At 41.1% G+C, this 22371-nt stretch overlaps 1 protein-coding gene across 1 annotated transcript in view; it reads right to left on the bottom strand.

Moving 5' to 3' along the window:
- LOC119408311 (UV-stimulated scaffold protein A) overlaps positions 1 to 21237 on the bottom strand; it is a 33889-nt gene extending 12652 nt beyond the window's left edge. Inside the window, exons 1-5 of the mRNA XM_037675110.1 lie at positions 21159 to 21237; positions 20009 to 20210; positions 19752 to 19886; positions 10864 to 11047; positions 10667 to 10778 (exon numbers count right to left, since the gene is read on the bottom strand). Of these exons, the coding sequence (XP_037531038.1) occupies positions 10667 to 10778; positions 10864 to 11047; positions 19752 to 19886; positions 20009 to 20210; positions 21159 to 21237 (712 nt within the window). The remainder of the gene's footprint in view (positions 1 to 10666; positions 10779 to 10863; positions 11048 to 19751; positions 19887 to 20008; positions 20211 to 21158) is intronic.
- Between the last annotated feature and the right edge of the window lie 1134 nt (positions 21238 to 22371).

The following is a 22371-nucleotide window of genomic DNA, read 5'->3' as shown; positions in this document are numbered from 1 at the left end:
TGTAGTGAACCTGATCTGACCCTGATCTGACCCTGATGACCTCAAATCTATCAGATGGACAGGGACTGTTATTTCATTGATCTGAATACAGTCTGAGCCATCTGGTGACTTTCTTTCTTGAATTAATCAAGCAGAAAAGACAATTTTTATGATCATCACTGTTTTACAAATGTTTGATAATCAAAATTGTGTTAGTTCACTCAATGTTACAGGTTGAAGAGAACTACTCATTTTTATTTTACATAAACAGTAAGTAATGATTTTTATTCCTCATTTAAAGAAGAAATCAGGTTAATATGCATTTCTTGATTCTCTGTCTGAAATGAGCCAAGTAATGTAAGTATGTTAAAGGTCGGTTTTCGGTCAACTAAAATGTTTACTGAGAAGAAATGTCATGTTTTACTATTTGAGAAGATACAACAGCGTGAGACTCCACGAAGTCTGGTCGTCTGCAATAATCTTTTCTGTATGTTGAAAACAATCCTTGACTTATGATAACATCTTACATCACAAACCACACCTCTATTTCTGGTCCATCGACCAATCAAAAGCTCTCAAATGAACCGGAAGTCGACCCATTTAAAATGTGGCAATTTCCCAGTTCATGTTAGAATTCAGGAGAATTCGGGAGAATTCAGGAGAATTCGGGAGAATTCGGGAGAATTCGGGAGAATTCGGGAGAATTCCAGAGGCTGAGGAGATGAAGAACTAGAGAGTTGCTGGAGTTGAAAGACAATTAAGAGTCTGAGAAGTTCTGAAGAATGAAAGGAGTTCAGAGTTCTTGGGTGCAAACGCATTCAGGATGATCCAGAGACGTTTTGGGATTATAATTTCTGTTTGAAAACCACGTACGACTCTCTGAGGGTTTGGTAGTTCTCACGGAGACGCTGAAAAGAGTCAGAAAGGAACCTACGCCAACGCTGATTTCATCATCAAGGTAGATGGTTCTATTTTCGACCAAGTGTACCGTGGGCAAGCTGAGATCTGATGGAGCGTGCAATTTCTGGTCAAACAGATTAACTCCCTCACATATTTCTCTGTAAGATAACTCCATTTCATCTTAAAACTCTCCTCTTTCTCATAAAATCAGTACAGATATCTTAGGAATATCTGAAGCAAAGTCCTTGATCACCGCCGAGTGATCGATGTCCCTTTTATGTGAAACTTGTCTGTTATTATTTTCATATTTTGCCAAATTAATGTAAATGTTTGATGTTAAACTTTGATTCTGAAAATAAATGACCGCATTCATTTTGATGGGTCAAAGATAAATAACGTCTCGCGTTACATTTCTGTTAAATTCAAGGCACGACATTACACAGTCAGAAAGATGAGGAACTCGTGAAAAAGTATGCATATATACCTCAAGTATATGTATTACTACACTGTCAAGCTTTAGTTAGCTTCTGAATTTGGCTAGCTACATAGATATCCATAAAATAAATTTACACACTAATATCTTAAAGTTAGCGTTACATGGATTCTAGTTTAATTCACTGCAATGCACGTATTAAGCTGCAGTAACGTTAACAAATGTAAACTTACCAGCTGAAATCCCACACACAGCTCCGTCCTCGGAGTTCTTTGATGAAGAGGAGTCCGGTCGTGGAGATAATGAATCAGGCCGTTCAACACTCACAGGCTGACTTTAATGCTGAGAGAAGGGTGGGGGTGGGGGGGCTGCTATCCTTCTCTCTCCTTGCAGAAAAACACGGTGCAACTTTCTGCTCATAAATTTAAGCCATTCGACAACACACGCGCTGCACACGTGAACCCCGTCTGTGGGCATCACCAGCACCATAGACATACATTATACATAGATTAGGTAAGGCAGCTCTATACAGCTCTGGGTGTAAACACGTAGTCTGTTTGTCATATGTCTGGTGTATTACCTGCCTGCGTGCTGAAACCACGTGACACGTTACAGCCAATACCAAAACTTTACACCGAAAAAAGAGTGACGTTTCAATCCATACACCGACCGGTGCAGTTCGGTCGGTGCTATAAAATAACCTTGGTTCGGTACCCAGCCCTACTCACCACTCATCACATTACCTTGAATAAGACATAAAAAATTAAATAAAAATGAAATCATAAAATTAAAATATATTGAAATATATGTATATATTTTTTTGTTGTGTAAGACAAATATCTTTTAGTTAATGATGAGTAAAGTTGTTTCGTTCAACGTTGTCTCTGATTGGTGACGTATTTTCACCCTGGTGTGCAAAAATCTTTTGCATTCTCGTTAAAAGTTGTACATGCGCAATAGCTCCTCTTCAATATAAGAGAATAGGACCATTCTGGGTGCACCTCTCCTGCGCTCAGAGCTGAATGCATAGTACAGATTACAGATTACAGTACAGACTTCTGGAACAGATCGTGACACTCCCAGCCAGGCTGTGTGATATATGGTGTAGGGGCAGGGCAGCCGACTCGGGACCCGAAGGTCCTGGGTTCGATCACCGGTCATTGTACATCTCGTGGTGTCCCTGAGCAGGACACCTAATCCTGGATTGCTCGCCAGGCGCTTATATAGTCAAGTCAAGTCAACTTTATTTATAGAGCACATTTAAAACGGAACCTGTTATCAAAGTGCTTAACAACAACAACAATCAATGAGTAAATTAAAGAGAAAAAATATATATATATACACACAATACACTAATAATAATAACTGAAGAATTAATAAAAAGCATTTAAAACATAGGGTCACAGATTAAAAAACACTAGATAAATTTACACTGTATGAAATGCCTGAGAGAACAGATGTGTTTTAAGCAGGGATTTGAAGTGAGGAAGGGAGGTGGCCTGCCTGATGTTGGGGGGCAGGTTGTTCCAGAGTTTGGGGCCTATGACTGAAAAAGCCTGATCTCCTCTGAGCTTCAGTCTTGTTTTTGAAACAGCCAAAAGCAGCTGATCGGATGATCTCAGGACCCAAGAGGGAACGTAAGGTTCCAGAAGCTCAAAGAGATAAAGGGGTGTGAGGCCATTTAGGCATTTGAAGGTCAACAGAAGAATTTTAAAGACTATCCTCGTACGAACAGGGAGCCAGTGAAGGGAGGACAGAACTGGTGTAATATGTTCAGACCTACGAGTTCCGGGTAAAAGCCGAGCAGCAGCATTCTGGACGAACTGAAGACGTGAGATGGAGGCCTGGCTGATCCCAGCATACAGTGCATTGCAATAGTCCAATCGGGTCGTGACAAAGGCGTGGACTAGTTTCTCAAGGTCAGGTCTGGACAACACTGGCTTGAGCTTAGCTACCTGTCTGAGTTGGAAGAAGTTTTTCTGCAGAACAGAGTTGATTTGTTTGTCAAACTTGAAGTCAGAGTCTAAAACCATCCTGAGATTTTTACCAGACTGCTTCAGATATGGCTGAAGAGAGTCCAGGTTGACAGGATCAGTGGTGGCAGTTGAACTAGGGCTAAAGACAATGACTTCGGTCTTCTCATTGTTAAAACTTAAGAAATTTGAAGCCATCCAGGCCCTAATGTCGTCCAGACATTTTAACAGAGGGTGAATGGAGCAAACACTTGCTAGTTTCACAGGCAGGTAGATCTGGCAGTCATCAGCATAGCAATGGAATGAAAGACCATGTTTCTTCAGGATGAACCCCAGTGGGAGCAAATAAAGTGAGAACAGTAGGGGTCCAAGAATCGAACCCTGTGGGACCCCACAAGAAAGAGGTAATGAGGCGGATATATTATTACCAACCTTGACACAGAAACTCCTGCCACTCAGGTATGAGCGGAACCATTCTAATGCAGCACCTGTGATCCCAACCCACTGTTCCAGCCATGATATAAGGATACTGTAGTCAACAGTATCAAAAGCAGCAGTAAGGTCCAGGAGCACAAGTACCACAAATTGACCAGAATCATTTGATATCATAATATAGTTACAAACCCTTACTAATGCTGTTTCAGTGCTGTGGAGTTGCTTAAAACCAGATTGAAAAATCTCGAATATTCTGTTCTCATTCAAAAACTTGTTTAATTGAACAAAAACTTATTTTCTCCAGGATTTTGGACAGGAAGGGAAGTTTTGAGATTGGTCTGAAATTTGAGCAAGTCGAAGGGTCAAGTCCAGGTTTCTTAATTAATGAATGAACTACTGCATGTTTGAAAACATCGGGAACCACACTTGTCACAATACTACTATTTATAATAGTAAGAACAGAGGGTCCAATCGTGGGTAGAACTTGTTTGAAAAACGACGCAGGAATGGGGTCAGCGGGGGAACCGGAGGGTTTCATCTGACCAACGACTTTGTTTAGAAATGGGAGTGAAATGGGTTCAAACTGTTTGAAGACAGCTGAGCAAGGGACAAAGACAGAGGGGTCAGTTGTGGACTGGGGGGTGGATGACCTAATCAACTCTACCTTATCAGCAAAGTGTCTGGTAAAGTCGTTGCAGATGTCAACGGAGGCCTCCATGCTGGCAGACCGAGTCATGTTTAAAATGGAATTTGAAGTATTAAAAAGAACACGGGGGTTATGATTGTTTGAAGCAATGATTTGGGAGAAGTATTTGTTCTTTTCAGATTTAACAATGCTCTGATAATCTTTCAAACATGTTTTTAACATAATAAAAGAAACCTGTAATTTGTCATTTTTCCACTTGCGTTCAGCTCTCCTGCATAGACGTTTGGCCGCTCGAGTAGTCGCGTTCACCCAGGGGTGTGGTGCACGCTTCGGTCGCCTGATTTTTAGCGGGGCCACGAGGTCTAAAATCTTAGAGCAGGTTGCATCATGCCTACTGAGCAGCTCCTGCGTACTAATACAGGCAGAGGTTTCAGGGACTGAAGCAGCATCAGTAAGGAATGCAGAGGAAAAAAGAGCAGAGGTTGAAGAGTTAAATATCAGACAACTCTTGGCTGGAGCGTGGGATTTAGACTCATGAATAACAGAGGTTTCGAATGAAATGGGTTTGTGATCTGAAACAATAGCATCCCCAATTTCCAGATTAACCACAGATAAACCGTGAGACAGAACTAAATCAAGTGTATGGCCCTGTTGATGAGTTGGACCAACAACATTTTGCACAAGGTTGAAAGACTGAAACAGATTTATAAACTCCAGCACCAAAGGCTTGTCAGGACAGCAAACATGTACATTAAAGTCCCCCAGAATCAAGACCCTGTCGTAATTGAGCAGTATTCCAGTCAGAAAGTCAGAAAATTCACTTATAAAGTTTTTGTTGTACGAGAGTGGTCTGTAGATCAGGCTGCACAGTGTTGGGTTGGAGCGGCCCAGCTCAAAATACAGCAGTTCAAAACTCTGAAATGTCACAGCCTGTAGCTGTCTGCAGTTCCAGAGCTTTTTAAAAACGGTTAATAATCCACCACCCCTACCAGAACTCCTTGGAGCATTAAAAAAGGCACAATCCACCGGATATAGCTGTCCACTCCTCCACCTGGGTGTATCCCAGGTGTGATGTGTTAAAAGGGCAGCTGTGGCTGAGTGGTTAGAGCAGTCGTCCTCCAATGCAAGAGTTGGGGGTTCGAATCCACCAGCAGTCACATGCCGAAGTGTCCCTGGGCAAGACACTGAACCCCTCGTTGCCTCCGATGTGTGTCCCATCGGTGTATGAATGTGATAAAGCTCTGATTAGTCTCTTTAGAATGATTTGTTCAATTAGCTTTGTAGAAATATAGTAGAGTGCTGTATGAATGGGTAAATGAGGCACAGATTGTAAAGCGCTTTGAGTATCTTGATAAGATAGAAAGGCGCTATATAAGTACAGTCCATTTACCATTTACAGTACATCAATCACTTCCCTACAATATTATTTTGGTATATTTACATCAACTTCCAGTTTCTGTCCTTGAGGCTCACACAATGTCTACTTTAAAAATTAGACTTGACTCTCCTTTTTGATAAATCCTATAGTTAGGGTCGGCTTGGGTTTCCTGAGCTATCCCCTTAGTTATGCTGCTATAGGCTTAGACTGCTGGAGGACAAACTGACCACATTTCTTCACTACTACTGTCTTTACTTACTCTGTTCAACCTGTTTTGTATTTGTAACTATTTTTTCGTTCCTTGGTGTGTGTTTTTTGTCTTTCAGGTACACCCGGACCTATACCTGGACCTGCCATTCTGTGTTCGTTTGTTTCTCCTTCCTGTCCTCTCAAACCCAGTCGGTCAAAGCAGATGGCCACTTGTCCTGAGCCTGGTTCTGCTGGAGGTTTCTTCCTTTTAAAAGAAAGTTTTTCCTTTCCACTGTTGCCATTATGCTTGCTTAGGATGGGAGACTGTAACGAAGTGAAAATTCAACGCGTCTGCTGGCTTCCTTAGATAGAGAACTTTACTAATTGGCTTTTCTATGTATATGAATGTTCCTTTCAGTTCCCTGAGACAACTTTGTTGTGAATTGGCGCTATATAAATAAATTGAACTGAATTATTTACATGAACTCTCCTACAAGCACTATGCAGATGTTGGATGCTGTCTATCACGGTGCATTAAGATTCATAACTGGCTGTAACTATCCTGATGCATGCTCAATAATCCAGGTAGAAAAATCTAAAAAAGTTAAATCTGGTCCTCTGGACTTTCAAAAAAACAAAACAAAGCAAAACAACTGGCTGTAACTACCATACCGATCACTGCCCCCTATAGTCACTGGTTAACTGGTCATCACTAACTTCACACAGACTCTCTCACTGGTAAATTTTCATCTTTAAATCACTTCTTGGTCTGCTGCCTTCATACATCTCCTCCTACATGTCTCTGTGTGAGTGAAGCTACAGCGTGCGCTCTCAGGACATTATTACCTGCAGCGTTCCCTCAGTGAGGACTGAACTAGGCAAAAGGGCCTTCTACTCTGCTCCTGTTTCCTGGAATATCTTACAAAAAGATCTGACGTTGTTGATTTTGACCTCTCTAAGCGATTTTAAACAACTGTTAAGTTTATTGAAAACCAACGCAGACATGTTCCTGATTTTAGTATTTTACATTTATATGTATTTTATATTTATAAAGTATTTTTCTTTATAATGTAGCTGTTTTAGTTTCATTTTCATTTTATTTCTTTAATTTACTTTTTATTTTATATGTTTTTAAATGATTGCCTATTTATTGTTGTCTACACCTCATCTGTGTTCTTTGTTTAAATCAGGTCTCTCTTGTAAATGAGTCCTCGAGACTCATTGAGACTAACCTGCATAAATAAAGATTGAATGAAAGTTAATCTCTATTCAGTTAATTAATTCACATCCTAATATTTGAGCTGTTTGTTGACCAAAAATGTTTGAGAACTGCACTATCTCAACCTAAACCTCCATCATATCCAGATCTTTTTACATATTCACTGGTGCTGGTTGAACAAACTGGACCAGAGGTACTGACCCTTCCAACTTTATATTACGACACAATTCCTAGGTGGAACTAAAGTCTGCCTCGGTGAGCAGAGAAGACCTGTGCGCTCTGACAGATTGCTGGAAGTGAGGAAACTCTGTCAGATAGGAAGGCAGGCAGCAAGACTTTGTTTGATAGAAAAGTTCACTTTATGATCAAACTTTAATAATAATAAAAAACTATAAATGAGTGATCAACTAGGGGAACTGAGAGAGACTGAAACCTCAACAGAGAAACTAAGTTCTGGGTAATTTCAGCTTCTTTTAAAGTCAAAAATACTTTTTGTTGCTTTAGACAAAAAAGTTGGAGAATAAAATGTGTTCAAAGAAGAACTCTGTTGAGAAAAATAAAAAAGGAGAGAATGTAGGAAGTGGTTGGAGCTTTTACCAGAATTAACTCGTTTTTTTTTTTTTTAGCTGAGGAACATCTAAGCTGCCTCTACGCTATGAGAGGAACATGTGAGGAACATCGGAGCAAAGAAACTTCTATCAAAATGTCTGAGCTGAGGAACCCCTGATGACCACCCTTAGGAACATCAGTTCTGAATAAAACCTGAGGAACACATGAAGAACGACAGAGCAAAGAAAGATCTGAGTTTCTGAGCTGAGGAACACAAGAAAAATATTTGATCTGGAGAAAATCTGAGGTCACTGAGGATCATCTGTTGTAAGGAACATCTGAGGATTGTCCGAGTTAAAGAACATCTGAGGAGTGCCAGAGGAACATCTGATGTAAGGAAGTCTGAGGATTGTCTGAGTTGAAGAACATCTTCCAGCAATCTGCCAGTGCCTGAGGATCATCTGCTGTAAGGAACATCTGAGGAATATCTCAACTAATAAACTCTTAAGGAACATCTAAGGATTGTCTGAGTTGAAGAACATCTGAGGAGTGCCTGAGGAGCATCTGATGTAAGGAAGTCTGAGGAATGTCTGAGCTGAGGAACACCTGAGGAACATTTGTTCCGTTTCACTGCTGCACGTTTTACTGAAGCTTTTAGCTCTGAGAGGATCGATCAGCTCTCAGTGTCTCTCTCCACCGAGGAGCTAACCTCTCAGCTTAACTCTGTTTGCTTAAATATTCTGGACCGTGTTGCTCCAGTTAAAACCAGGACAACAAAACTTTTATCAGAACCATGGCTTAATGACGTCACTCAAGCCGTTGGACAGCAGTGTAGGAGAGCAGAACGCAGGTGGAGGAAAGACAGGCTGCAGGTTTCTTTTCAAATCCTAAAGGAGAGTTGGCGTCATTATCAGAAGGCAGTTAAAGCCGCCAAATCAAAGTTCTTTTCTGCAATAATTGCCTCAAACTCCCACAACCCCCGAGCCCTTTTTTCCACCCTGAACTCAGTTCTACACCTCAGTGAACCTTCACCTCTAGAAGCTTCAACTGAGCTGTGTGATAACTTTCTCCATTTCTTTTCTGAAAAAGTTGCAAACACCCGGGCACTCATTTCTCCACCTGCTCATGATCCGTCCATCCCATCTCATTGTGTTGCTGTTCTTGACCACTTCGAGCCCATCTCTCTGTCTTCCCTGGAGCAGGTCATGTGCGGCATGAAGCCATCTGGCTCCCCTTTTGACGTTGTCCCCCCTCGACTCCTTAAGGAGCTTCTTCCTGTTCTGGGCCCTCCTGTTCTTGGCATTGTGAACAGCAGCTTAGCCTCAGGTGTGGTGCCAATAACTTTTAAACATGCTGCTGTCCAACCTCTCCTGAAAAAACCTAGCCTTGACCCCTCAGTCATGTCCAACTTCCGGCCTGTCTCCAGACTCCCATTTGTCGCTAAACTGCTGGAAAAAATAGTGGAGTCCCAGCTGAAATGCTTTCTAGAGGATAATGCCATCTTAGAGCTATTCCAGTCTGGCTTTAAACCTCTCCACAGCACTGAAACTGCTCTACTCAAGGTTTTTAACGACATTCTCCTATTCACAGACGCTGGTGATTCTGTGCTCCTTCTCTTACTGGACCTCACATCTGCCTTTGATACAATTGACCACGAGATCCTCATTGCGAGGTTAGAGCAGTGGGTGGGCATCACTGGGTCAGCCCTCGAATGGTTTAGATCTTACCTCGCTGACAGGTTCTTTTGTGTCTCCATCAAAGATTTTAGTTCAGCCTCGGCAGCGCTTAAATGGGGGGTACCGCAAGGGTCCATCCTTGGTCCTCTTTTATTTTCTTTATACCTGCTGCCACTAGGTGCTATTTTCAGGAAACATAACATACCTTTTCATTTCTACACAGACGACTGCCAAATCTACTTCCCCCTCAGACTCAACGGTACTCGCTCTATTCAACCGTTACTGGACTGCCTGGCTGACATCAGAGATTGGATGGCTTTAAATTTCTTGAGTTTCAACGAGAAGAAATCTGAAGTTATGCTCTTTCCTCCCAATGACACAATCACCAACCACTGCATGGACCTATCCGTTCTGTCACCGTTAGTGAAACAAAGAGTCACTAATCTAGGAGTGATACTTGACCCTTCTTTGAAACTCAACAATCATGTAAATATGATTGTTAAATCCTGCTTTTTCCAGCTGAGGCGACTGTCTAAGCTGAAGCCCATATTGTCCAAAAATAACCTGGAGACAGCAATTCATGCATTCATTACATCCAGGCTCGACTATTGCAACTCACTCCTTTTTGGTATCAGTCAGACCTCCATAGCTAGACTCCAACTGGTCCAAAATGCAGCAGCCCGGTTTTTGACCAGCACAAGCAAAAGGGAGCACATTACACCTGTTTTGGCCTCCCTACACTGGCTTCCGGTTCACCTTCGAATCAAATTCAAAATACTCTTGTATGTCTATAAATCACAAAACAGCTCTGCCCCCTCCTATCTTACTGATCTGCTCCAGCCGTATGTCCCACCACGTTCTCTCAGATCAGCAGACCAGTTGCTCCTAACAGTCCCAGGAACCCGTCTCAAGCGCAGAGGTGACAGGGCCTTCTCTGTAGCAGGACCAAGACTTTGGAATGAGTTACCTCTGCTCGTTAGACAGGCCCCCTCCCTCACAGTTTTTAAATCTCGCTTAAAAACACACTTTTATTCCCTGGCTTTCTGCACTGTGTGATCTGTGCTGAGTCTGTGTGCATCACACTGTGTTAGTCATGTTGCGGTTGTTGTTGTTATCCATTATTGTTTTTGTCGGTTTCTACTTTTTGGTGTCCTGTTATGTAATCTGTTGCTGTGTGCTTGTTCTGTTTGTCCCTGTACAGCACTTTGGTGTGCTTTGTCACTGTTTAAAGTGCTTTATAAATAAATTGGTATGGTATGGTATTTGTTTGACTTCATTTCCCCTCTTACCAGGCTGCTGTTCCCTCCTCTTCCTCTCCGCCTGCTCCTCCCTCTGCTTGTCCTCCTCTCTGATTGGTTGACCCTCGTGGTTTCGGGGGATGATACGGCCGTGGAAAGGACACTGAGGAACAGAGGCAGCTCACAGCGTTTTGTGGAAACAGAAGCAGACTTTTCGATGGTCTGAGCTGAGCTCCGTGGTTTGCTACCTTCACTCTGTCCTGTCGCTGACACAGCTTGCCGTTTCCAAGTGGTGCTCTGCAGAAATGGCTGACAGGGACAAAGCGCCCAGGGAAGGAGATGTATCTGCTCCTGCTCGCTGCCAACAGATCGTCGTTCTCCACCTCCTCCTCTACCTCTGCAGGAACCCAAAACTGATGCTGAGAGGCTGACCTGCAAATGACAGAAGGTATAAATACACATCTGGAACTTTAATACAATTCAATTCAGTTTATTTATATAGCGCCAAATCACAACAAAGTTGTCTCAGGGCACTTTACAGAAACATTCACATAAAAGCCAATTAGTAAAGTTCTCTATCTAAGGAATCCAGCAGATAAGATGAATCTTGGCTTCGTTGCGGTCTCCCATCCTGAGCAAGCACAGTGGCAACAGTGGAAAGGAAAAACTCCCTTTTAACAGGAAGAAACCTCCAGCAGAACCAGACTCAGGACAAGCGGCCATCTGCTTTGACCGGCTGGTTTGAGAGGAACAGGAAGGAGAGACAAACAAACACAGAATGGTAGGTCCAGGTGCAGGTCCAGGTGTACCTGAAAGACAAAAAAACCCACATGTTAAGGATAGAAAAAATAATTATAAATACAAAACAGGTTGAGCAGAGTAAGTAAAGACAGTAGCAGAGTGAAAATTGTTGTCAATTTGTCCTCCAGCAGTCTAAGCCAGGCATGTGCAAACCCTGGCCCGTTGGGCTTTTTAATTGGCCCGCCGAAATTGTCCAAAATTTGGACAATAAAAAATTAAATTAAATTAAATATATATATATATATATATATTTTTTTTTTTTTTTTAATTATTTTTTTTAAATACTTTATTTTTCAGGGGTGCTGAGGTAAAATTTAAGGATGCTTAAGCACCCCCAAAAAGAAGTTAAAATCACCAAAGGTTCAAATTATATTTAAAAAACTGGTCTAGTTTTACCTGTAGTTTCAGCATTTCCCCAGTAGAGGTGCACTACAGACACTGCCGTGTTTTAGAGGCAGTGGCTGTCTGTCTGCAGTGGAGAAGAAGTAATTTCTTCTTCTATGCTTTTAGTTGTACTTTGCCCTACGAACTTGTCTGTAAAAACGTGTTTATCAAAAAAAAGTGTACAGTGAGTGCCGAGTGTTTAATATGGCGTGGACAACAACATATTATTTCAGTGAGGTCCAATCAAAGGCAATTTTTATGCCAAGAAACTGTTGCGGTTTTCAAAGAGTACACTTTGCTAACTGCTAACTATGCTAGCACGCCTTTCTCCAATGGCAGTTTTTTAAAAGACACATGGTAAAAACAAAGCAGGTCTACTGTGTCCGGAGAGCCAAGACAAGTTAGAAAAAATCAGTTTATCACGCAGGACTGTGACTCGCCTTGTGGAAATGATTGATGAAGTTTTAGCCAGCAAAATAAACTAAAAGGCAGAGAGAGTCCTTTAAGTTACGGTTTACTGGATGAAAGTAATAAAGGACACGACTCGTCTCCTATTTTTTTTATCTGCGGGATTAACAACAGTTTTGAGATAATCAATCAACCTTTATTTAGACAGGTAAATCCCATTGAGCCTCGAGGACTCATTTACAAGAGAGAGCTGAATGGAGGTGTTTTTGACCCTGGAGTCTCTGAAAGGAAAAACATGGAGAGAGGATTTTTATAACCGTCTGCTGTCATCAGAGAATGAAGCTTCTGTGGAGAAAACTTCAGTGTCACAATGGACAGATCGCCAAATTTAAGTGGGAAACATGTTGGGCTGCTGACAAGAATCCAGGATAAAGTGAAAGAGGAAAACTTCGACCAGGATGTTATTTTTCATCCATCAGGAATCGCTGTAAGTCATTCTTTGTGTGTGCGTGTGTGTGTGAAACTGTTAATTGTGTATGAATTATCAAAACAAAAAAAAAAGTGAAAGACAAAAACATGTGTGAATTATTGTCCAGGTACTCTGATACTCTGCTGTGATGCTGCATAGAGGAACTGCAGGAGGATGATGCCTGCTTCCATTCCCATCTTGCCACAGCTGACCTGTCATCAACTTTAGATCCTGTAGTTGTAAAAAGTTTTGTGAGGAGTTTGTAGAGGTGAGCTGCCACTTTATTTTGACTTTTCTCCTGTATTCCATTGGCATAGTGAGATAAGAGACTTGTGGTTTGGGGAATTTTATTTTTCTTCAGGTAAGAGAAAATACAGTTTTGTTTTGTTTGTTGTTTTGGACTGAAGTTGGTAAGACTCCACAAAGTCAATCATTTCACTATTGTAAATAAAATCACTGTTCTATCATATAATCCTGACTTAGTGGCTGCTTGAGTGGTGCAGAAGGTGGAATTGCCCATCAATAATAGCATCCAGGCGGCCGTTATTGCGCTGGGATGCAACATCACACAAACACTCCATCCATCTGTTCCTGGCTCTGCCCTTTGCTCCAATTTTTGAACTCAGTGTGGCCCGCAAGTCCGAAAGTTTGCCCACCCCTGGCAAGCCTATAGCAGCATAACTAAGGGACAGCTCAGGAAACCCAAGCTGACCCCAAAACTGTAGGATTTAGCAAAAAGGAGAGTCTTAAGCCTAGTTTTAAAACTGGATAATGTGTCAGCCTCACGGACAGAGATTGGAAGTTGGTTCCACAAGAGAGGAGCCTGAGAACTGAAAGATCTGCCTCCCATTCTGTTTTTGTAAATTCTAGGAACCAGAAGTAAACCTGCAGTCTGAGAGTGAAGCGCTCTGTTAGGAAAACATGGAACAATAAGATCTGTAATACAAGATGGAGCTAGGTTGTTGAGAGCTTTGTAGGTTAGAAGTAAGATTTTAAATTAAATTCTGGACTCGACAGGGAGCCATTGGAGAGAAACTTTAACTGGAGATATGATCTCTCCTACTAACTCCAGTTTAGACTCTAGCAGCAGCATTTTGGATCAACTGAAGACGTTTTAAAGAAGTATTTGGACATCCAGATAATAAACCATTGCAATAGTCCAGTCTAGACGTGACAACTGCATGGACCAGTTTTTCTGCATCATTTTAAGATCAGATGTTTCTAATTTTAGTGATGTTACGCAGGTGGAAGAAAGCAGTTCTAGTAACGTTTTTAATGTAGGGGATAAAAGACATGTCCTGATCAAAAATAACACCAAGATTTTTAACATTAGAGCTGAAGGACAGATTAATGCCATCTAAGGAGGGAGAAAGACTGAAAAATCCAGTCCTAAGGTGCTCAGGTCCAAAAATCAAAACCTCATTCTTGTCTGTGTTCAACAGGAGAAAATTAAGGGTCATCCAGGTTTTTATGTCTTTAAGACATGCTTGTAGTCTAAGTAACTGACTGGATTCATTGGGTTTAATGGACAAATATAATTGTGTGTCATCAGCATAACAATGAAAATTTATCCCATGCTGTTTAATAACTTTACCTAATGGAAGCATATATAAAGTAAAGAGTATTGGCCCAAACACTGAGCCCTGAGGAACTCCATGACTAACTTTGGTGTATGAAGAAGATTTATTATTTACATTTACAAACTGGAATCTATCAGATAGATATGATTTAAACCATTTTAGAGCTGTTCCTGTAATCCCAACATCATATTCAAGCCTCTGTAGTAAAATAGTGTGATCAACTGTACCAAATGCAGCACTGAGGTCTAACAGGACCAGTATAGACACAAGTCCATTGTCTGAGGCCATGAGAATATCATTAGTGACTTTCACCAGTGCAGATTCAGTGCTACGATGAGCTCTAAACCCTGACTGAAACTCTTCAAACAGATTAATTCTTTATAGCTTTTCACGCAACTGACCTGCAACTATTTTCTCTAGAATTTTTGAGATGAAAGTTAGATTAGATATAGGTCTATAGTTGGCCAGAAATTCTGAATCAAGGTCAGACTTCTTAAGTAAAGGTTTAATTACAGCAACCTTAAAGCTCTGTGGTACATAACCATCCATTAAAGACAAATTAAGTAGATCCAAAATGTGGACATTAATTAGGGGGAATACCTCTTTAAACAGTCTGGTTGGGATGGGATCTAGCAGGCATGTGGATGGTTTGGATGAGGTTATTATTTTTGACAATTCAGAGAGCTCAACAGGAAAAAAACTGTCCAAACATAAATCAGGATCTAGTGAAATTTTTAAAGTTGCCTCATTTGACAGGGGACTAGAGATAGTAGAAGGAAGGATGGTTTGAAATTTCTCTCTAATTGAAATAATTTTATTCATTGTCTGGCTCAAGTGAATCAGAAAAAGAGGAGATAGTGTCATTTTCTTTAGAGCTGAAAGCCATTTTGTGACTTTATTTACACATTTAGGCAAAACAAAATTAAAGTTAGGTCTTAACTTTAAAATGTGTTTACTTCTGAGGGGTTAACTCTAGGTGTTGGTTTAGTTAACCTTTATTGATGGAAAGTTGTTGTAATGAAGCTTTTAATTGTTAAAAGAAGCTTGGTTGCTTCAACTTGTAAAATTAAAGTTAATTAATAAACAATATTTTAATATCAACAAATATTTACAGTAGTTTAACCAGCTCTTAAAACTTCAGACATTTCCAATGTATGATAAAATCATTTAGAATGATTAGTTTAAACTGAGTGTTTCAATTTAACATGGAGTTGAAAGTTTCTTTGAACAAGAATTTTTATTTTTTTATTTTGTAAGTCCACTAAGTTTGTTTTTTTGTAAGTCCAAGTTTTTCAGCTTAGTTTAACTTATAAAAACTGAAATTATTGTCAAATTTAAAAAGAAATGTTGGTTGATTTGTTTAAAATGTGTTATCCAGAAATGCTTAAACTTAATTTGACCTGTTTAAAGTGTTTAATTAAGTTAGTAAACCACTGATTGGATAAAGAGCGTGTAAGGGAAGAGGAGGAGCTTTGACGTCTTTCTTTCCCGTTACAAGCTCTGTTCAAAATGGTGGACGTTCGGTTTGGAACTATTCACATTTTTCTACCAAAGCATTTAATAAAATCAGTAAACAAATTCTCAGCTTCTTTTTGCGGAGAAAACAGAACTTTAAAAGCGATCAGCTTTTCAGCATGATGGCATTTGCACAGATTTGGACGGACGAAGCGTCGCTTTTAGCGGGGGTCGGCCTGTTAGCTTAGCTTCTCAGCTTAGCTATTATCGATCCAAAAACGCAATTTTGGATGGTTTAAAAACGTATTTTTCGACATTAAATTTTCACTATAAAAACGCGACTGTCGGTTTGCCATAGTGAATCAGATTAGGACTTTTTACTGTTTAAAGTGTCATTAAATAGGCCATTAGCAATTAGTTAGCTACGCTAATGCTAACAGAAAGTCCACAGCCATACTTTTGATTTTACCGTCTTGCAGCTTAAAGCCTAAAATATTTGGATTAAAATTTTTAACACAGGATTGATCAAATCCTTAAATCATAGAGTTACATTTGGCTGTACTCATTTGGTTTTAAAATGCATGCAAAATATTTATTTCAGTTTCAGCTAAACAACCTGTTCAATTCAGAGCAACTCTGACACTTTTTTGAGCTGAATTATACATCTATAATTCTCTCATTAGTGCAGAAAAGTACAACAATTAATGTTTCAGTTAATCATTTATTCAAGTTTAAAATGGAGAGATGCAGAACGCTGTGTGGGATGGGTGGCTCCCACCTTTTCAAACAGAGACGCAGACATGCGGAGCAGACGGAGCACAGATGAAAAATGCAGCTTTAACAGTTTTATGCTCAAAATTCAGCAAACCAGCGTGGAAAGTTATTTTTCTGTGTGCATTATTTCAAAGAACGCTCTTTAACGAGCCTCAAACGGCAGGCACCATTTACATAGCGATATGGGGCTGGATATATTGTTGATTATCAGTTATGAGTTAAGCTCATAAGGTATGCATGTATTATGCAAATAATCGCGTTGTGTGGGTACCACCTCTCTCTTGGACAGGAAAAATAATGAGATGCTGATTATATATGACAAAAATTATGCATGACAAAAGTTAACTGAATATCAAATTGCTTTGAATCAAAGGTCTAATTGATGAGGAAACTTAAAAGGCAGACTTAGTGTCATGATCAGCAGCCCCCGCTGCCCCCACTGCTCACTTCCCTGCCCCTTCATGACATGCCATGTTTCTGCCCCTCTCCTTCATGTTTTGTTTATCCCTCAGCTCCTGTCATTGTTCACATCAGCTCCTGTCAATCTGCACTTCAAGTCTGCTCATGTCACTTCTCTGTCACCACGCCCTCTCAGCTGATTCACAGCAATCAACCTTCATGCCTCTCACCTGTCCTCTCCACTACTTAAACTCCATGCCCACACTCACTCGGTGTGAGATTATTACACCTCTCATGGTCCCTGATTCTCACGCCATTCATAGTTTCATGCCTGAACCTCAAGCCTTGTGTTTTGGACTACGACCTCACGCCTGCCTCTTGGATTTATCTCTCTGCCTGCAGCTCGTCTGGTTTTTGCTCTGCCCTTCTGACCCTGGTACGACAACTTTTTCTGGCCCTTTGACTTTGGATTTTGGATTACCCCTTGGATCTGTTTAAATAACTCTGACTCCCCATGCTTGACCCCTGCCTTGCCTTCTGGATCATGACCCTACCTCTTCTGGATCCTCTCCTTGGCTGCAGCTGCAATTATAAATAAAACTGTTTTCATTTTTTTACTCTTGTGTCTTGTCATTCTGAATCAAACGCCTGGTTCTGTGACACTTATGACTGGTTTCTGTTTGTGAAGTGGTTAAAATTGTGTCTAAGGTGAGCTAAATTTGTCTGATAAGTTTATTGTGATATAGGTTCACCAGAAAGACATTGAAAAGTCTCTGTCCTACCAGGATGTAGATGGTCAGAGCATGTTTCCGACAGCTGCTTAAATAGTACCAGCCTCAGATGTTGTGGTGGCTGAGAGGCTGAAATCTCCTCAAAGTTCACCTGCCATTGTTAGAGGGACAAAGGTCCATATGGCAGTCAGCTGGGATTTACCACTCTGCAGAGTGATGGTTCTGGTTCAGTCAGGTTCTATATCTTTCTCTCGTCCTGAGACGTCTGCAGAAAGGATGCTTCTCTTCTTTCTGAGGTCAAGTGCAGGAGCGATGTTTCTTCTCGCTCCCAGTTCTCCGTCAAGTGTGTCTCTCTGGAGTTTTCTCTTCAAAGCTCCAGTGTATGGAAGGCTTCGGAGCGTCTCCAAAGTGTGTGTTTTTCTCCCCAAAGAAGTGAAACTTACTGTCTGTGTTAAAAAAGATAGAGGATTGGTCCATCCCTTCCATGAAGAGGTGGTCCCAACTCTTGACCATGTTTTTTCATAAAGGCCTATTAAATAAATCTAGAGTCCATTTTCTCTGCCTTAAAAGTTTCCTTTTAAAAGAGAAAATAAGACAAATGTATTATCTTAAAGAAAGATTACTTAAAACACACATTTTCATGAATAAACATTCAGGTATGACATATTTAGGATTAAACTTAAAACATACAATGTTTTACCAAAGGTGTCGCTGTCCATCTCCTGAAAAGGAACGTCATTAAACAAAGGGTTCTTTTGGTGTTATCTTCATGGGAACGAGTCTGGGAGAAATACTCTTTTTCGATAAAGATATCAAAGTAGCGAGTTCGGATGTTTCAAAAACTCCAAAGTCAGTTGAACCAAAAGCTCTCATTAAAATGATCTATCCATTTCATGGGAAACTAGTTCATACTGGCAGTGAGGTTAACACAGTGACAGATTTTTATTTTATTTTATTACATTAACATTAGTGTCAACTAAGAAGTTTGTGAGCGAAGCTAAATATTTGTAAAACAATGTCTGTTTGTTCCCAAGGGAATAGATGAATCTTATTTTAACAGTTTCAAACACAAAACACAGGAATGACGTTTGTTTGGGATGAGGTGAACTGTTTCTGAGGTGGTGTTCCCCTACACCGCCGACACGAATAACAATCTTACCGTATTTAGCCTTAGCCTTAGTCAGCAGTTTCAGATAAAATTCTGTCGCCCGCTCTGGCCCCTGGAATGCATTTGACTATGGCCGATGGAGTCCCTAAAGCCACGTTTCAGACTATGGAGATGCCAATAACCAGGGTCTGTTTCTCAGCGGGTGTGTCACTGAGCGAGGAAAATCTATTAGAAACGTGAACAGGTTGGTGGTGAACTGGGGGCTTAGATTTAGCACTACGCTTTCTCCAGACCGTCACCCGGCCGGCCTGGGGTCCCGGCTGCTCGAGGTCCCCTGGAGGGCTGCTAACGGGAGCTAGCCTCTGTGGTTCCGTGCTGTCTAAGGGGACCTGGCTAGCTACTGGTTTTTCTACTGTGCAGAGCCGAGCTTCCAGTTCAGACAGCCTCTCCTCCAAAGCTACCATAAGACTACATTTGTTGCATGTATCATTACCACTAAAGGAGGCAGAGGAGTAACTAAACATCTGACACACGGAGCAAGAGAAAACAGAGGAAGCAGGGAGAGAAGCAGCAGCCATGCTAAGCTAACGCTAGCAAGAGCTAGCAGATCCCAATACACCCATAAAAACTGAGAAGTGTTGAAAGATAAGAGGTGTTTTAAGCACTATCCAACAGTAGAAAAGCAACTGTACTAAGTGTGTTTGTGAACTAGAATGAAAAACTGTGCAAAAGACAGATAAATCCAGAAAACAGAGACGACTCGAGCAAACAATTCACTCGAGCTACCGACAGACAAACAGGAAATGGCACAATACGTCTCACCACGAACGTGCAACGTCACCAGCTCCGTCCTAGTGACACCTTAATGTGGTTTAGCATCCAAAATAAAGCACAAGAGCCAGGCTGTGGGACAGAGCACTGTGAACCTGTTCTCAGGAAAATATATGTAGCATGATCATCTGCTTCTAGCAGGACATTGCATGCGAGTACAGCTGTGTGTTTGTCTGTGTGAATGTGTGTGTAATACTTGAAGATCTTGCCAGCGTTGGGCTGCTCCTGGCCCCAGTAGTACAGGTCTAAACCAAATGAAACCACTGGAGCTTCAACAGGCTTCTGCTCTGAACTGGAACGAGATGAAGATGGACCAGAGGAGCTGCTGCTGCTACAGGAGACACAAACAGAGGAGGCTAAGACTTCTTCAAACAGTGTGTGCATTGCTGGAAAGTGTTTGGCTCCTTAAATGTCATGCTGATGGAAAATATAGAATAAGATAGGAGCTGTCACCAAGATTCTGGAGGAAGCTGGACCTTCTCTCTGAGGAGGCGCAGTGTGGCAGCAGCAGAGGTTGGATCCTGTTCTTCCTCCATATGTTGCTTCAACCGCCTAGAGGAAGTTGAGGAGCACGAAGGGCGGGGAGCCACAGGTCTTTTAGTGGGAGGGGCTCTTTCTCTTTCTGGTGCTGATGTGGAAGGAGAAGGATCCAGACCTGCAGACACACAGGTGAACATTAGCAGGAAATCCCGTCCTAAGGATTCTCCTTACTGTTGTCGCTTTCATAAAACAGTTAGTTCAGTTTATTTCTATGGTGCCAAGTCACAACAGAAGTCATCTCAGGAAACAGGTCTGTGAAATGGGGCACAGATCAGTCTGTCTTTATGCTCCCTCTGGCCGTTCATAAATCACAGATAGAGTCAATCATGTCCAACACAGACAAAGCCTTCAGAAATGAAGCAGGAAGTGCAGAACAAAGAGGCATGGAGCAGAACTCAGCCGTGTTGACGTAAAGCACAATGCTTTAAATATGTGTTAGACGCCTCTCTCGGGTCATTTACAAAACATAATGAATTAACTGACATTTGCGGTCCTCTTTCTGGTTAACTATTTCTTAAACTAAATACAGAGATGCTGTGTGTCATCATCAGTATTCCCTGGGTAATAAATCTGTTTGTTGCTGTTTAATCACGTGGCCCAGCAGTCACACAGATTATAACACAAGATCTTATAAAGGGGGTTAATAATCTCAATGGATTTTTTTCCTACTAAAACAAAGGTTTAAATAAAATAAAATATGTCAACAGTTTATTGCATGTTAGTATTTATTAAGATCTGTTGATCTTCCTTTCATTTACTGATATTTATTTCATTAACATGTTTTTATTTGCTGTTCTTCCATAGAAAGTACACCTGGACCAGCCATTCTGTTATTGCTTTCCTGTCCTCTCTACTACACTGCCTAGCCAAAAAAAAAGGGGTCATACACTAATATTTCATTGGACCGCCTTTAGCTTTGATTACAGCATGAATTCGCTGTGGCATTGTTTCGATAAGTTTTTGCAATGTCACAAGATCTATTTCCATCCAGTGTTGCATTAATTTTTCACCAAGATCTTGCCTTGATGACTAGGCACTAGGCATGATGGGTGCATCATTTCACCTGCCTCTCTTCTTACCATGATGCGTCCATCACTCTGGACAGGTAAATCTGGACTCACCAGACCCATGACCTTCTTCATTGCTCCAGAGTTCAATCTTTATGCTCCCTAGCAAACTGAAGCCTTTTTTCTGGTTAGCCTCACTGATTAATGGTTTTCTTAAGGCTACACAGCTGTTCAGTCCCAATCCCTTGATTTCCCTTTGCATTGTGCATGTGAAAATGCTCTTACAATTAAACATAGCCCTGAGTGCTACTGTTGTTTTTCTTCCATTTGATTTCACCAAACGTTTAAGTGATCGCCAATCACAATCATTCAGGATTTTTTTTCTGGCCACATTTCTTCCTCGAAGACGATGGATCCCCACTATCCTTCCAGTTTTTAATAATGTGTTGGACAGTTATTAACCCAATTTTAGTAGTTTCTGCAATCTCCTTAGATGTTTTCTCTGCTTGATGCATGCCACTTATTTGACCCTTCTCAAACAGACTGACATCTTTTCCACGACCATGCCATGTGTCTTTCGACATGGTTGTTTAAGTGAGAAGTGACTCATTGCACCAGTTGGGGTTAAATAACTTGTTGCCAGCTGAAAGATAATTGCCCATGCAATAATTATCCAATAGGAGGCTCGTACCTATTTGCTTAGTTAAATCCAGGTGGCAACATTTTTGTGGCCAGGCAGTGTATTTCCAGCCAGTTAAGGTACGTGGCTGACTAAACTAAGCCCATTTCTGTTGGTGGTTTGGTCCTGTTAAACGGAAGGTTTTCTTTTCCACTGTCGCCAGTGCGCTACTCGAGATAGGAGGCTGCAGTGGAGTGGAGATTCAACACAATCTGTTTGATTCCTTAGATAGATAACGTTTGTATTTTATAATGTAATGTCAAGTTTTTACACAGTGCCCTGAGACAACATTTGTTGTCAATTGGTGCTATATAAATAAACTAAATTAAATTGGTGGCAGCGTGGTGGTGCACTTGGTAGATCTCTCGCCTCTCAGCAAGATGGATGCCGGATTGTATCCCAGCCGGGTGCCTTTCTGGGTGGAGTTTGCAAGTTTCTCCCTGTGCATATGTGGGTTTTCTACAGTACCCCAGTTTCCTCCAACAGACCAATAAATGTTTGTTATGGTAATTAGTGACTCTAAACCAGGTGTGCCCAACCAGTAAGCGAAGCCTTGACTTGTATTCTCACAGACATAGTCTCGCGAGTTT

The sequence above is a fragment of the Nematolebias whitei genome, chromosome 4 (assembly GCF_014905685.2).
Source record: "Nematolebias whitei isolate Nwh7 chromosome 4, NemWhi1, whole genome shotgun sequence".
Classification (NCBI taxonomy): Eukaryota; Metazoa; Chordata; class Actinopteri; order Cyprinodontiformes; family Rivulidae; genus Nematolebias; species Nematolebias whitei.
This window is presented reverse-complemented; position numbering and strand designations above follow the sequence as displayed.